We start from the raw sequence: 16117 nt of genomic DNA, 5'->3' as shown, positions 1-16117 counted from the left end.
GACTGCTTAGATGATAAAATCGGGCGAGGGGCTTCATGAGAAAGATCCCCGTCGTGGCAAACTGACACGATTATGTGATTGCAGTATCGTCGTACGACGCACCGTTTCGGAGTTATGGCTCTTGGAAGTTCATTTATCGCGACGAGTCTGCGGATACTTTTGTCCGTTACTGTATCTCTAACACGACGAAGGAACCGAGCGGCTGGTTCTACCGCCGCGGTCTGTTAAAATATCGCGCTGATTGGGCGCGATTATGCTTAAAGGATGACTTTTCGATACGCGCGAGGCTCCTCACAGATGTCACCTGACGAGACAGTGTATCGAAATTCAGTCTACTTCCTCGGTACGTGTACACACACGTACGGTACTACACATCCATTCTTTTTTTCATGAAACAGAGACATACGACGAGAGATAGTTGGATAAAAATATTAACAATCAATCGAGCGGACTGCGCGAAGCGTGTCTCAGGCGTGTCGGCGACGGTCGGCTGCGGATGCAAGAGCTTCCCTCGCGCATCGATATTCGCCATCGTCATCGTCGTATTCGCATCGCCGCGAACGTGAACGTTCCTTCTTTAATGACATCCCTGCAACACACTGATTGTCATATGACGGGCGACTAGGCGCTCTCGACGCTACGAAAACTCGGTGCTTGCCGCTCGGCGTACAGTCAACGGTGAAAAGTCTCGGCGGCCCGCGCCAAGAGCTGACACATCGGACCTGTTAAATCGCAATATTGCGCCAGGGGCGTTATGAGAAACTTGTAGAGAAAAAAAAGTTGACCCGATTTGGTGTATATAGTATCCGTGTTGGTGGCCGCGGTAGAGAGTTATCGCGCGTCGAAGAGCCTTTTTCTGGAAGCGCTGCCGTTGGCGACGCGCGCAGACTGTACTGTGGACGCCGCCGGCAGCCACACGAGCGGCCGCTTGAGGTACAGTCAGTCGAGCAAGCAGTACGCGCGACTCGCACGGAAGGACCGAATTGGCACACTCGGATCGCCGAATTACGCGTGGGGCGTCATGAGAAACTTGTCGGCCGTAAAAAACTAACACGATTTGGCGTATAGATTATTCGTCTAGGTGCGATCGCTGTCGAGTTATCCGTTCTCGAAGGGCCGTCGTAAGAGAGGGTATCGCGGTGTTGCCAGCAGTGACTGTCCAACGGACGCTACGGTGTTCGCAGCCGGCATAGGCTCAGTTGGCAGCAGTACGTTCAAGTAGAAGCACCTACCATGGCCGATATCTCGAAGGACGAGCTACGCAAGGAGATCACCGGTAAGTGGCGATATCGCGCGATGTTGGCGATTCCGGCTCGGTACTAGCGCGTAATCGAGCTCGTCGCGAGCGTTCGTGTGCGTTGCGCGTAGCCGCTGCCCCGGGAATACAGGCGAAATCGGGCTCTTTGCTCTTGCGACGTGAGGACTTTAGCGCGCACGTATGTGCCCAAGTGGCGTGCCCCGCGCCGGCCATTACAACCTACGGCTCTCCGTATTTCACCACCTACGTATCGTGCTAACAGCGGGACGCGGCGACGGTACGGCCCGTGCAATTCCCTCGCGATTTTCCAAGCAGATCATTCGGTGTCCTGGCGAAAAGTCGGATATTTCGTCGTTCGCTATAAAAAGATAGCTTTCGACCCGTCCTTGCGGCGGGCCGTATGACGCGTCTCGAGTGTGTGAATGTGTGTGTATGTGTGTGTGTGTGTGTGTGCGTGTGCATGTGTGCGTGCGTGCGGTGGCGCGCGCCTATCAGCAGCCTCGCTCTCTCGCGTGCATTCGTGTGTCGCGTTGTCTTTCTTCTTTTCTTCTCTCTCGCTCTCTAGCGCTCTCTCTCTCTCTCTCTCTCGCTCGCTCTCGCATTTTCGCTCGCGTTCTCTCACGCTCTCGCTCTCTCTCTCTCTCTCGCACCCGCCGTCCCTCGCAACGTCGTTCGCGACGGATTTTTTCGCTGTCGTGGAGAAAAAAAGTGCATATCCCTGCGCGAATCTCCTTCGTGTACCGAGCGTACGAGATATGCTTGCTCGTCGATCGGAACGGAGCGCGCGCGTCGCCCTTTTCCCTCCTTTGCGCGCCTTCTCGCCAATCGCCGATTGGATCGTCATTGGTTGTAACCGCCACCACTGCCGCCGCCGTCGCCGCCGCCACCACCGATGCCAGTATTTTACCTCCTCGTCTGTTCGTCGAGATATTTACCACTTTGCTATCTTTTTCCATAATGGAGCGCGCGATGTCGTCGGGCGATGGTCTCTCGCGCGAGACTCGCCCATTGCGGATTAACGCGCCAGTCGATGCTTAACGAAGCGCGCGCGCTGCTGCTGTGCGTATTTTTTTCGCGAGCGCTTTTCGGCGAAGTGAATCGACCGAGCGCTGCCGCGCCACAACGGCCGTCGTTCCCTCTGCTTTACACACACACGTATATACACTCATACTCTCTCTCTCTCTCTTTCCTCTCTTCCTTCTCTTTGTCTCCCTCTCGCTCCTTCTCTTTGTATCTTTCTCTCTCTCTCTCTCTCTCTCTCTCTGTCTGTCTGTCCCTCTTTCTCTCTCCCCCTCATACTTTCTGTCTGTCTTTCCCCCTCTGCGTCTTCTCGCGGTTTTCGATCGTTTCGGGAATCAATGCGCTGCACGATCGACCGCGGCAGACGAAGAAAAATCCCTCTTCGTCCCGCTCCACGCGTCTTACCGACGCCTCCTCGCGTACTTACAGAGATATCTTCTCGCTGGTGGCACGCTACGCGGATCGACAACGACCGGCACGGCGCGCGCCACGGCGGCCATTTGCGCTCGATATTTACTAGATCCCCCGACGCGGGAAACCATATTACCCCAGAGCCCGCGTATGCACGACGCACCAGACCCGCGCGCGGGATGCCTTCGTTCTCGAACAAACGGCGTGGCATGTGACGTATTCTTCCTTTCTCGCACGAATATTTAAGCCTGACGCAGTAAATTTGCGCATTTTTTTTTTTTTTTTACCTGCGTTTTCGTTACGCTTTATCTTCCCATCTTAACAATGTGTTCTCAAGGATAACACCATTGAGAATGTTAGAATAATGTTGCTGCTGAGAACTCTACCACCGAAACTTCTACGAGACAAATAAAATATTTCTACAAAAAACTCTGTGTACGTCGTACTTTATAATTAATATTGATAATTTTAACAAAAATTGCGAGATATGTCATCTTGTGTATCTGATGCTATTGTTAAGTGTTATATGTAAAATGCTCCTTACTGTGCACATTCCGTTCCCATTCTTGTAGACAACTTAAGATAAAATTTCTCAATGTGCATTTCATTTACTTTATTGATTTTATGTAGCTATTCTCAAGGATGCGGATCTCACTACAATGTCTGCCAAGAAAGTGAGGCAACAAATTGAGAAAAAACTCGATGTTGATCTTACAGAAAGGTAAGCAATTGATAAAAATGTTATAAATGTTAATGTTTAGATGTTAATGATGCCCTATCAAATATATATATATATGTATATATATGTTATTTCGGTGAGATATGAAAATGATAATGCAAGTATAAATAAATGTATGTGCTCAAATACAATGCATAAAGCAATGTTTTACGAGATGTGCTATTGATTGGGAAAGGTTTCTCCCTTTGTTGATTTGTAAATATATCTTTTTTGTTGAATACATGCATTATTTTTAGAATTTAACAAAGATTAAGACGGACATACATAGCAGGTACTTGTGCACGATTAAATAGTGCAAAAGAGAGTTTTTAAATGTCCAAGAGAAAAAAAGTGGATATCTGAGTGGAACTGAAATACAGAATAAGTTACCACCTCGTTCCTCCTCTAACACTTCGTCCTGTTACTTCTTTTTTTTTTTTTTCATGTTCTTCCCACTTTGACAACAACTACTTGCGCACTTACAAACTATTTTCTCCCTGTAGGAAGAAGGAGGTTGATGATTTAGTTATGGAGTGTCTTCAAGAGAAACAGGACGGAGGTAAAAAGAAGAAGAAGGCTGCTAGTGAGGAATCTGAGGATGGTGAAGAGGAAGAGGAAGAAGCATCAGAAGAGGAAGAGGAGGAGGAAGAGAAAAAGCCAGCTGAACGAAGTCCTACTAAGAAGGCTCCCAGCAAACGTAAGAAGGGTTCATCTGATGATGAGGAGAGCGCTAGTGATGACGATGCTAGCGATGAAGAATATAGCCCAAAGAAACCTAAAGTTACACCTAAAAAAAGTAATATTCGATATTCTATTGAAAAATGTTACGCCCTGTGTACAGTATCGAATTTTGAATCTCATTCTCATTCTTCTCTTACAGATAAGTCTGGAAAAAAGGGAAAAAAGAAGGGGAGTGACAGTGATAGTGATGAAGACTGGGGAAAGAATAAAAAGGCTCCAGGAACCACAGCGAAGAAGAGCGGTGGCAAAGGCAAGGGTGGTGGTTACACACGTGCCATCACGTTGTCTCCAGAGCTTGCCGCGATTGTAGGCGCTGAACAAATGGCTCGACATGAAGTCGTGAAGAAAGTCTGGAGCATCATCAAAGAAAGAAATCTTTATGTAAGTATCATTCGCAATCATTGACCGAAAACATTTCATATTCGTTTCATACTTTCTCTCGTTATCTGCATAGCTCGTATCGGAGCTAAAATCAGCTTGTTTACTCGGAAGAAAAGATCATGATGCTAAGAATAATGGTTGTTTTTACAGGATCCTAAGAATAAACAGTTTGCGATTTGCGATGAGGAACTAATGAAGGTAATCGGCGTGAAACGCTTTAGAACTTTTGGTATGATGAAGTACCTCAAAAATCATTTTGTAGACTAAATCATCCCCAAAAATCCTGATCTCCGACAAGTTATATATACATATAACATATTCCAGGGTGCGCCGTGCACCTCTCCATCTTTCTCACAAAATACATAAAATATATACATATACATGAAACACAACGTATTTCTTGCGACTTAAGACTTTAGACCATGTTTACACCATTCCGATATAGTCTGCCGCCCATCGTAACCGTTTTGTCCCGGATACTTTATTATTATTATTATTATTGGTTATCGTTACCGATATATGACAATTGTAATTTGATATTTATAATTAGAAACATAAATAAGCAATTCTAATATAATTCTTGAAAACAGCACTGAAATTATTTTACAAGTACCTTTATCGCACTTCTGTGGTTCCATTAAATTGTTGGGACAATTGTTACCATGGACGTTCAGATGATTTCGAAATGTGGGAGACATTACAGTGGCCAACAGTCAATAAGCCGGTTTTAAGTCATCTAATTCGGAGTAAATGTTATATATCATTTGTATGGTCGTCATTAATAACGATATCTTACTCCCGACACGAAAAACATGACGTACCGTCATAACGATGGTATCTAAATGACAAACTAGAAAGGCACATTTAAATTTGAAAGTAATTCGTTCGAAGTGAATATGAACAGCTCGATTTTACCCCGTGACATTTTCACCAGCGACATTTGTTACTATCGGTTAAATTACAACGGCGGCAGTTGCTCTTTCAGTATATATGGAACTAATTGCAAATACACCTTTTGTTTTTTACGTTCTAATCTTGATGGCCTTAATTTTTCTTTATTACGGATTGCGTGATATTTTTGTCATTACTTTCCTATTCTCTTATGTTATATGCAATGTTGATTATTCTTGGATAATGGATGTAATAGAATGTCAGAATGTAGTTTTGCCTCTAGAATGAGGGAAATGTGTGTGGACATTAAAAAGAACCGCTGAAAAACAAAGAAAAGATATGCGAAAAATCAACATCCTGTACCTCTTCTGTATAATAGCTACATTATACACTGAAATTGTAAGCAAAGTTTAATTATATTATCGTGTAATTACTAATTATTGTCGTAATATAGGTTTCTTGGTGTAAAAATTGACCTAATGTTTAAGATCTAATGATAAAACAATATATTCATTGAAAGGTACGATATAAGCATATGAAAATCAGTGCAGCGATCACTGCACAATGTTGAAGTGTAGGAGATGTAATAGGCTCAACACGGAACGTGGAAATTAACCGCGCTGGTCTGTCCGAGCTTCGACATGTGTAAAATTTGTGTATTTTGAATATAAATTAAAGAAACGCAGGCCTAAGTCTCTCTCTCTGTCACGAGAAAAGCCACACGAATGAAATCATTAGTTTGCGAATACGAAAGCGCTACATACGCCAAGAAAATGATACGTGCACACGGAATGATAAATTTTAATGCAGATTCGTTTTCTAAACTCGGAAAGATGGATGATTTGATGAACTGTAATAATGTTCCGTGAATTGTATTTGGGAATGTCATTAAAAAGTATTGCTTTGATTTTTTTTTTTTAAATATTGCGTCTTGCGTGCTACTTATTTCGATAGTTTCCTCCGGCGTTCCTCTTCATGCATTGCACCCGACCGACACACGCATCCTTCAACACGCATACACTTCAGTTGTTGATAATCATGACACAGATTCGGTAGTCAACACAATAGTAAATATTGTATACATGTAATTTGTTAGCGTTTTTAATACGATACGGAATCATTGTTATTAAAACGTTTCAATTACGTGTACGTCGTAAGATCTCACGATTCTAATAGTGGCGCCAGTAGATTGTTTACTTGTAAATTTTACAAGTGCTCAAGCTCATCGTTCCAAGAACGATATAACATGCTGATTGTCATCCCGTCTGCCTCGCAATCCAAATATGAACGTCTTGAGGCTCTTTGTGTTCGTGTAATTATCTCTTCTGGTTTGAACTTCCTTATCCTGAGGCGGAGCCGCTTGTGCGTAAACAGCGTATCGAAAGTGTGAGTTGAACGTCTGCGTGCTACGCGTCGTGCATCGACTTATGTTTGCCTGAAAGATTATCACATACAAAAGTCAAATGGAATGTATCTTTCTCGTTCGTGGAATTAGAATAAAATGCAACGGCAGAATGTATATATGAAACGTATCGTAATTAAGATGCGGCAAAAAGGATAGAAAAATGTTACAATATTTATAAATATACCCAGTATATCTTGAAGGCAAATTTTTTTGTTAAATCATCAGGGTCATCGGATAACCTCTTATTAAATTCAACCACCTCTATAGAAAAAAAAAATATATAATTTATGTACGAGGCAGCTTACAAGTTATTAACATATAGGAAACGAAATGAATGAGAAGTGATTTTATCTCTACTTTGACCTCGCGCGTGTATGACTGTAAAAAACGGCACATATCTGCCATTTTTATCAAAACAGGCTATGCTAGCAGGCTACATTTTCAGCATAAGAAAGCAGATATTATGAATCGAGGAACAGCTTAGAGATAGTATGTTGCTAAAAAGTCCGAACTAACAGCAATGTGTATATCGAATATCTCTGTCACATGAAGAAAAATAGTGAGATAATTTTGATAAAATCTCATCTTCATTTTATTCATCGTTTAAAAGCTGTACATCGCACACGATTCACGGTACACTTACAAGTGATTGTGCAATGATAAATTTTGTGACACTGTAAAAACGTATTATTTACAGAAAAAAGAAACACGTCGAGAAAAGTTTAGATTTTTTTTCAATTGTCATATCGTTGATAACGAGAATAAAGGAAACGAGAGAGAAAGAACTTTGTGTATGTACGTGTTTGTGTTGAAGCATACAAAAGCACTGATTGGTCTCTTACGATGTCGATAAAGTTTGACTTACCAAATGTAAAGCTCTACGCTTGAGTTCCCAAATGCTGGACGTGTAATCCTTGTCGACGTAAGGAGGAAGTGTGTGAACATCCGTTTGAACCTTCTGATTATGACGTACCTTTAAATGAAGGCCTTCCTTTGTAAACCTGAAAAAAGGCGAGTTGTTTTACCTTACATGTCTTGTCTGGGAGAGCAACACGATGCGGTCGGTCTACAATGAGCAACTCACTCTTCTTGACTCTGCATGGCTTCGATTTCTTCGTGCAACTTGAACAGGTGGATGTATTCCGGATGATTGCGGATAAAGTCGAGCGCTTCGTAAACGTACCTGGCGATGTGTAATTGCTGAAGAATCTACCGAGAAGATTGCTCGCACCTACGTAAGCATACCTATCAGGATTCTCGCCGAACTTGACGGCTGCCTCGGACGACTTGAAGGCGTAATATTTTCCTCGCCACTTCGCCACACCATTGTTCGGATTACCCGGTATTAAAGCTCCCTTACCCACGATGAACGTCCACGCACAAAATCCTAGAAACTACAACGACACACACACACCACGTTGCCGGTCGAACGAAAATATTCAAATGTTTCTCTATCTATGTGGAAGCACATAAATTTTTAGATACTTGAGTTGCGTTCGGTAATGCCATTACCTCTAAATTGATCTTCTCAAAGTCTTTAGTGACGTTCGGGTAATATATCTGGCATTCGCCGCACTCCGCTGCGAATGAAAATACAGCCTGTATGATTTCACAGAGTTGTACGATTTCACAGAGTGTGAAATCGAGAGACGAGTACTCCAGGATGAACATTTGTTCTAACTCGAGATATTGCTAAATACTTATTAAGTTTCCCATGGAACGTTCCAATCTCTCGGCGTCGCTCAGGACATCAGCATCCTCCGCTATGTCATCCAACTTGGTTTGGTCGTAAACATTCACGGTCTGTGCGAGCGTACATGTGAATCACTCTGTATGCATATTCCGCAAATACGCAGGGATGGATATGATTGAATACACAGTTACCTTATTACTCAAACTCTGTAATTCCCACAGGAAGTTATTGACGTTACTCAAAGTGATCACCTCGTCTTGCAGTCCCATCCATATATCCGCCAGATCGATAAATTGTGGCTGATGGGCAGACATAGCGTATCAATATTTATGAATTGCGTCTCTCGTCCGGAATGATTCATTGAAACGCGTCGAAAAGCGAGGGAATATTTTATTTTACGACAACAAAATATTCCCTGCTGACACAAAAAAATATCTAACTGAGCGAAAACACTGTGACATGATGTCGCGGCGTGACACAATGTCGATATGAAAACCGGTTCCGATGAAACTATTAAAATCGATTCCGCGCAGCTCTTGGAAAAATATCAAACAGTATCTCGACATGCGGAAGAAAGAAATAATTGTATCATGCATCGATTACGATTCATTTCTTCTCTTTTTCTTTTTCGTCAATAACAATCGTATTTACGTAGACTTGAGCGGTGGGAATAGCCGTTCTATATCTGACGGTATCGTGCAACTTAAAGAATCGTCCTCGAAGACGCTCCATCAGACTTCTCACCGCGTTCTCGCTGCTCTCCACGTCGTTTAGCAGCTTTCTACGGTGGGAATCGCGTTAGAAATCGTGTCATAGATATTAAATATTACAATTTGTAATAGTTTTATAAATATTAGTTTTCACGCAAGAACACCTAATGTAGATCTCTTGCTGGCGACTAGCCGCCAGCATCTCAATGGCCCATTCGATGTTTTCACTCGCAACGGACGTCGCGACCGCTCCTCTCGAGCTGTAACACGCAGCATCCGAGGAGGCAACGGTCGATGACGCGCACGCTACAGCGTTCTCCACGGCAGCCGTGAACTTGTACACCTTGCCCATTAACGGTTCTAACAGCTCGAGGATGGAATTGCGGGTCTTCGTTAGAGCCTCTTGTAAGATGCTTGGCACTGAAAGCAATTACGGTCGCGGTAACCACTCGCGGTGGCGATTACGAGGAAGAGAATTCTCGCTCGATAGTTTCGTGGTCTTTCCTTCCCTCCCTCTCTCTCTCTCCCTCTCTCTCTCTCTCTCTCTCTCTCTCTCTCTCTCTAGCTTACTCATCGACCAGATTAATCAATTGTTCGCTCTTACGATCGTCGATTTCCTCGCCACCGCGTTGACAGTCCTTGTTAAACAACCGGATACCCGCGACTATGCACATCAGCTCCATCAGTTGCTCTTCTTTCTCCCGTTTCGGTAAAGTCACGTAGCGAGTCAGCTCGGAAGTCTGGAAGACGCTCTGCAACGCTACCGAGACCTCTCTAACGCGAGATATATTTCTTCAGTATTATTTCGACATCGATCTTTTTGCCGCAGATTTTATCGGGGCAATCAACAATATATTACTTTGAATAATTATACTCGTAGAGCAAGTACCGACGAATTTTATCCGCGATTTGTTGACATCGACATTCAATCACCGAATAGAACTGATTTATCTGTTAATCTCGAGTGTTTATCAAATTGATAAGAACATGATAAATGCCTCAAAACAGAAGGTATAGTAGGACTTCCCAGGCCGCTCAGCAGCGTTATCACCGTTAATATTTTCTGATATAATTTCTCCGTGTCCTTCGCACCCCTCAGTTTACCAGTTTCGCAGATCTCGGCTACCAAAGGCCCAGTTTTCTGATGCAGTCGTAGTCGATGTCTTTTGACGGTCTCATCTGTGGAAAGCGCGAGATAGCTTGAACAATTCTTACAGATAAAAATACCATCGTACATAACACTTCTCACCCCTCTCGTGATAGTGCTTGGTGAAGTACAATTGATTTCTTAAAGTTGTCAGACTGGGCTTGCTTTGGTCGCATAACCTCTCCGTTATAGCCTCGAGTATTCTCGCGTTGTGTTCCTCGTCCTTCTCCTTAATTCGATAAGATGGATTCAATTGGTAGAGGGAAAGCTGGAACCGTATTCGAGAAAGTTGCTGGTAAATTCAGATGAAAAATTTTACACTTTTTACCAATCTCATTGGTTCAATCAAGCCGACAAGCAAGTTACCAAAAATGAGGCCGAATCTTTGGTTATCGGTGTTTCGTTCGCTTTACATATGGTAACGATTTTCCTCGTTAATTCCTTTCGCACGTTTTCCATTCTTCCGTTCTTCTTGACTCGGGAATCTTCACTTGCTACAAATACGGAGATTGTTGCGAATCAAACTATCCATCTGTAACAGTTTGATCGATACTCGCGTGGAAACCGCCCGCTGTCACTAACGTTTCAACTCTAAAAATTCCTCAGATATCCTCATCGCAAAGTCCAGTCTTTGGCCTTTCTGTCTGCTATATAACGCGTTTATAATTTCTGCTCTATATTAACAACAATATTTATTAACAATAATATTTTAAAGCTTGTATGAAGCTGCATTTGAAAATCGGATTACTCAACAACGAGCAGTTTACAATCCTCTCATTGCGAAGCAATTTTCTCTTTATTTATATCATAGAAAAATTACAATAATCTCTCCCCCTCTCTCTCTCTCTCTCTCTCTCTCTCTCTCTCTCTCTCTGCCGCTCACAAAGAGATTACACGTATCTACGGGACAAACGTGAGTCACAGTCACAGTGTTTGAATTCCGTGCGTTATGGCGCGCTATCGTTCGTGCGCGCTCGGCCGTTTCCGCCAGCGGCGGCGGCTCGATAGGTGGTGGGAGAGTGGGAGGTGATCGGCCGCCTTCTCAGAGGTGTCGCAACAGTCTGCGCGATCGGAGCAGTCGGGTTGGGTGGTTGGTAGCAGTGTGGTGTGTACGCGCGCGAACCAGGTAGACGCGAGGTAGTCAACGTGCGTGCGTGCGTGCGAGCGAGCGAGCGAGCCCGAGAGGCGGTGTGTGCCGTCCGTTGTCATGACGTTTGCGTGAGTCGCGGGGCCAACGCGTCTAGCAGCCGGACAGCCGACGCGATCAACTCGTCAGGAACATGGCGCGCGATTCCCGGCGCGCGGATTCGCGGCGCGTCCCCGTCGTCGTCGGCGGCGGCGGCGGCGGCGGCGGCGGGGGCGGGGGCGGAGGCGGAAGCGGAGGCGGAGGAGGAAGAGACGGCGGTGGTGTTGCTCGTTCGTTGACGGTGCGGTGCAAGCTGCTGCTGGTCCTGGCGATGGTGCTGTTTGCGATCGTCGTCCCCGCTACGCACGCCGAGAGACAAGGTGAGTCTTTCTCTTCCTCTTCCCCAATACACACACGCGAGTGCGAGGCCGAGAGTTCTCGCTTTGCACGCGGCTGGAACAGAGTTGGAGCAGTTTCCAGTGGCGCGGCTCGCCAGCTGATGCTTGTTTGAAATCGGCCCCCGTCATGTTTACGCGGCCGCGCGCGCGCGCGCGTCCTGTCCTGCTTTCATTCCGGTTTGAAGTGTCGGGCAGATTACAGTGGCCGTTTACGGCTTTGCCAGATACGCGCTTATGGTTTGCGCGTCGATCATTGTGCGTTGACTCGCGACCACTCGGTTTATGCGTTGGCGAGTTCGGGCACACTTGGCAGCGCTTGCTGGAGAACATCGAGGATGAGGAGAGCACCGTGTTGTTATACGTGACGTTGGCCGATCGGCTTGCGCGCGCGCGAATTTTCTAGAATCTCAAGGTCAGTCGACTGCACTGCTCGCTGTTTATTCCGCTGTTCTTTCTCGTCGTCGTACGTGCGCTTGTCAATGTCACGAGTGACGCCCGCTGTCACTTTGTGTCGCTCGGCTGTCACTCGAGAGCGTGTTCGTATCCTTCAAGCTAAAGTCCACGGTAACGGGCGTGCGCGCCGCGACATTTCGCCGTGCGCGAAGCTCCGTTTTTTCATCGCGTTTCACTCGCGCCTCCGCCGCGATGCGTCCGTGAAATTTTAATGCTACGGTGGTCGCGGCCCGTAAGCGTCGCGGTCGGATAAAAAGCCGCGTCCGCGGCGCGTCTAAAATATGTGCTCCACAAGGCAGATGACCTCGGCGCGCTCGCGGTGGTACGAGCCGCAGGGGCGGGAATGCGACGAAATTAACGAGCGAGCTTGAATTCCGCCGAAGAAACGTTTGCACTCGCGAGTCGCGCGAGCAATGCGCGCTGAACGCACGCCGTGTTTTCGGCCTCGAGAAATGTCGTAAGAGAGTATGACGAAGCGATGCGCTCGCGCACGAGTCATCTAAACTGATACGACGATGCTCCGAGATCCGCGACGTCACGACGTTTTCTCCCGTCGACAGACGCGCGATCGACGGACGCGTCGATGCGTTTTGCTCGTCGCCGCGTAACGCGCTGCGCTTCCGTGGAGAGAGGAGGTCTGTTCTTTTTTTTTCGAACAACTTGCCAACCGGCGCAGCAGATTAGAGTGAGAGAAAACAGATCCGTCTCGCTGCTGCAACTTCCTGCTCCACTAGTCGAGAGGTCCTTCGAAAGAAAGAGAACAGACTTAATATCGCGATTCCGCCGTGCATTCGCGCGCGCGAGAGAGAGAGACAGAGAGAGAGAGAGACAGAGAGAGAGAGAGAGAGAGAGAGATCCGTTCCATCAGAGCGCATTCCGACCGCGCGGAGGATTCCTCTCTGTTTCGTCGTGCAATCTCGTCGCGATTCTATTTCAGGAGAGCCGCGTCCCCGAGGCTGTCCGCCACGCCGCCGTAGCCGCATTTGAATGAACGCTATTAAATCACGTGATACGCACTCACGCACGGCTTGCGTTTTAGGTGCGCGCGCGCGCGCGCTCAAAGATCATCTTGGCGTTGTTTTCCGCGAATTACGTCGGACTTGAGACTTGCGAGTCTTGTCGCTGCGAATTTTCATAATTAATTCGGTCCGCCGTCGCGCTTCCGCCGGATTCTCGCGCGATCGTCGACGCACGCACGCACGCACGCACGTCGAACTTTGCGTGCACGCAGTCTCTCTTTCATGCGCCATCGCACATTCAGAGTGGCGTGAGTTACGATGCTCTTTCATTCTGTTTGTAATGTCTGAATTGAATTCCCTAACGAAGAGCAATTCCCCGTTGCTGGAGCGTCGCTAATTACCTCGGTATACATACCGCCGGGGAGGACATCAAAGGACCGTTTTATCTTTAATGTAGAAAATTGATAAATAAGCAAATTTGTGTTTTATCGGGAAAACGATGCGATGCGTGTGGACTGGGGGAGGATAAGAGCTGCATATTTAATCGTCAGCGCGCGCTTCATTAATTGGCGGCGCTTCGTTAGCTTCGCGATAGCCGTTAACGCTTTATTCGCCGCGACAATAATTCGATCCTTTCGTCTCGCTCTCCGCGATTCCTTCATTTCCCGCCGCGTTACGGCGAGAAACTCGCCATCTTCGCGTCCTTCAGAACGATCGCGCGATGTAATGAGGAAAACGAGTGAAGGGGGGGAGGGGGTGTAAAGGAGACGCGCGCGCGCGCGCGCGCGGAGAGAGAAAGCGCAGCGTTGCGCGAGAGAGGATCATAATGATCGCAAGATCGTGATTTGATTCTGACATTCCGCGCGGCATGTCGTAAAGTTCGTTGCGAAAATTACGACCTGACGGCCGCGGCAGCACCGTGTTACCCTGGAAGGACGCGATGAATCACCATTCGCTTTGTATCGACGACCTTTCCGAGGCGTGAGCGTCGTACAATTATGCAAATTGCCGCGCGTGGCGTCGACTTCTTCAAATGAGATCGCAATCTGCAGGCTCGGCCGACGGCGACGAATCGCACGACTTGGCGCGATTAGCAGCGTGTGCGGTTGGAATGCGCGGAAGGAAAAACCGCGCCGGTGATTAAACCCAGCGGGGACTCGCGAGCGGATTTACAAGCCGCGACAAGTTCGCGTGGAGTCCTCCTCGTGGGACGATCGGAACGCCGCGGCGCGCATGAATCCATCATTTACCCAGCCGATCTCGTATCGAAATCGTATCGTTGCAACGCGCACCGTCGGGAATATTCGATGGGAGGAGGCGAACGCCGCACAGCCTCGCTCCTTCTCGATTATCGGCCGGATGTTAAATCTCAACTTAAGGAGAAGTTCCGTTCTCCGATGATAACGAAGATTATTAAATGACGCATCGGCTGCAGCCAGGTTGCGCGCAAGTATAAATAATCTCCTCTCTCTCTCTCTCTCTCTCTCTCTCTCTCTCTCTCTCTCTCTCTCTCTCTCTCTCTCACTCTCTCTCACTCTTTCTCCGAGAGCGAGGACGGTGGTGGTATCCTGACAAAGGACGCCGTGGAATTTATGTCCATTGTTGGACTCGCGAGCAGGCGGGCGAACGCGCGGGCAAGGCGAGGGGACGGCAAGGGGAGGAACGGAGGAACAGGGAGGATCGCCAGTTCGTCAATGCAGTCGATAAAAATTTATGGATGTATGTTGAATGTAAATGCGATAGCGGCGGCGGGATAAGAGGGGGAGGCCGAGCGCGCGAAGGATTTATAGGGATTTACATTACGATTTATTTATTCTTTCCGGTCACGTGAGACGAGCACGCGGGCGTCCGAAAATGGTCGGATTTAGGAGAAGAGCGGAGAGGAGTTTCGCTCCCCCGCCCTCCCCCCCCCCCGCCGTCCTAACGTTAAATCGATCGCCGCGCGAAATCCTCCGCATTTTTTCTTCCCCCTCCTCCCCCTGCGTCCTGCGTCCCTTTCTCTCGCCTCCTGCACGCCCTGCGCGGCTCTCTGGCCGAAAGTGTGTGCGGGATAATGGAATAGCGAGATCAAATCGAGAGCCGGCGTTTCCTCTAATGTCCGATATTAAGGGGGATAGAAGGGGGAGGGAGGGAGGGAGGGATCGTTCGCGAAAGAGAGACACGGCGAGGCAGAATTACGACGATACGACGTAATTATGCTCTACTACGAACGTATATCATCGGCATAAATCTCGGGGATAGTTAAATCCGCCGAGAGCTTTCGTATCCAGCGCGGCGCGCGCTCGCAGCTGCATGAAAAAGCCGCCAGCTGCAAATGAGTAATGTCAGGGTGTTCTCCCGCGAGCGCGCGATGTGTAACGCGCGGTGGGAAAACGGTTAATCACGCTCGCCGGAGATGGAATAGAGACGTACGTGCGATCTTTACGTCGGCGAGCGCGCTTCTTCGCGGCCGCAGTGGACGATCCGCCGCGCTGATCGCGTATCGTTCGTTTCCGTCCTCGAATCGTACAGCCGACTTAACGTTCTTCCGCTTCTGCTCCCGCGAGGTACTTTCGCGAAGTCGCGCTCGCGCAGTCGTCGTCGAGTTGCTGCCAGTCGTCCTAGTCTCTATCTCTCTCTCTCTCTCTCTCTCTCTCTCACTGATAGAAAAATATAGTTGAATTAACTATAATCTACTATAAAATACTATATTTTATAGTTTATTTTGGCGTCAAACATATTTTTATAGTTGGTGGAACGAGCAAAATATAGTAGAATAAACACAAATATATAGTCAATGATTGTCTGAAATAATTGTTCAGTTACT

General features: G+C 47.0%; 3 protein-coding genes across 3 annotated transcripts in view; 2 read left to right on the top strand and 1 right to left on the bottom strand.

Annotated features, from left to right (window-relative positions):
* Positions 1-1092: 1092 nt before the first annotated feature.
* On the top strand, positions 1093-6342 carry Non2 (upstream activation factor subunit spp27 homolog Non2). Its single transcript, XM_011141980.3, has 5 exons — positions 1093-1276; positions 3320-3410; positions 3911-4203; positions 4288-4529; positions 4680-6342. Exons 1-5 carry the CDS (start codon positions 1234-1236, stop codon positions 4794-4796), a joined length of 786 nt encoding a protein of 261 aa, XP_011140282.1. The 5' UTR covers positions 1093-1233; the 3' UTR covers positions 4797-6342.
* A 284-nt stretch (positions 6343-6626) lies between these two features.
* Positions 6627-10982, bottom strand: LOC105183690 (cilia- and flagella-associated protein 206). The gene is given in 14 exon segments (XM_011141988.3): positions 6627-6647; positions 6649-6855; positions 7691-7826; positions 7910-8008; positions 8071-8219; positions 8338-8405; positions 8526-8628; positions 8710-8817; positions 9170-9299; positions 9393-9648; positions 9833-10002; positions 10227-10407; positions 10478-10643; positions 10742-10982. Coding segments are annotated over 14 exon segments (1887 nt in total). The 5' UTR covers positions 10835-10982.
* Positions 10983-11252: 270 nt separating this feature from the next.
* Positions 11253-16117, top strand: part of Meltrin (disintegrin and metalloproteinase domain-containing protein meltrin) — a 110967-nt gene continuing 106102 nt past the window's right edge. Inside the window, exon 1 of the mRNA XM_025303662.1 lies at positions 11253-11881. Within this exon, the coding sequence (XP_025159447.1) occupies positions 11656-11881 (226 nt within the window). The 5' untranslated portion in view covers positions 11253-11655. The remainder of the gene's footprint in view (positions 11882-16117) is intronic.

Source organism: Harpegnathos saltator, unplaced genomic scaffold (assembly GCF_003227715.2).
Source record: "Harpegnathos saltator strain DR-91 unplaced genomic scaffold, Hsal_v8.6 scaffold56, whole genome shotgun sequence".
Taxonomy (NCBI): Eukaryota; Metazoa; Arthropoda; class Insecta; order Hymenoptera; family Formicidae; genus Harpegnathos; species Harpegnathos saltator.
The sequence above is the reverse complement of the archived record's forward strand: the minus strand, read 5'-3'. Positions and strand labels throughout refer to the sequence as shown.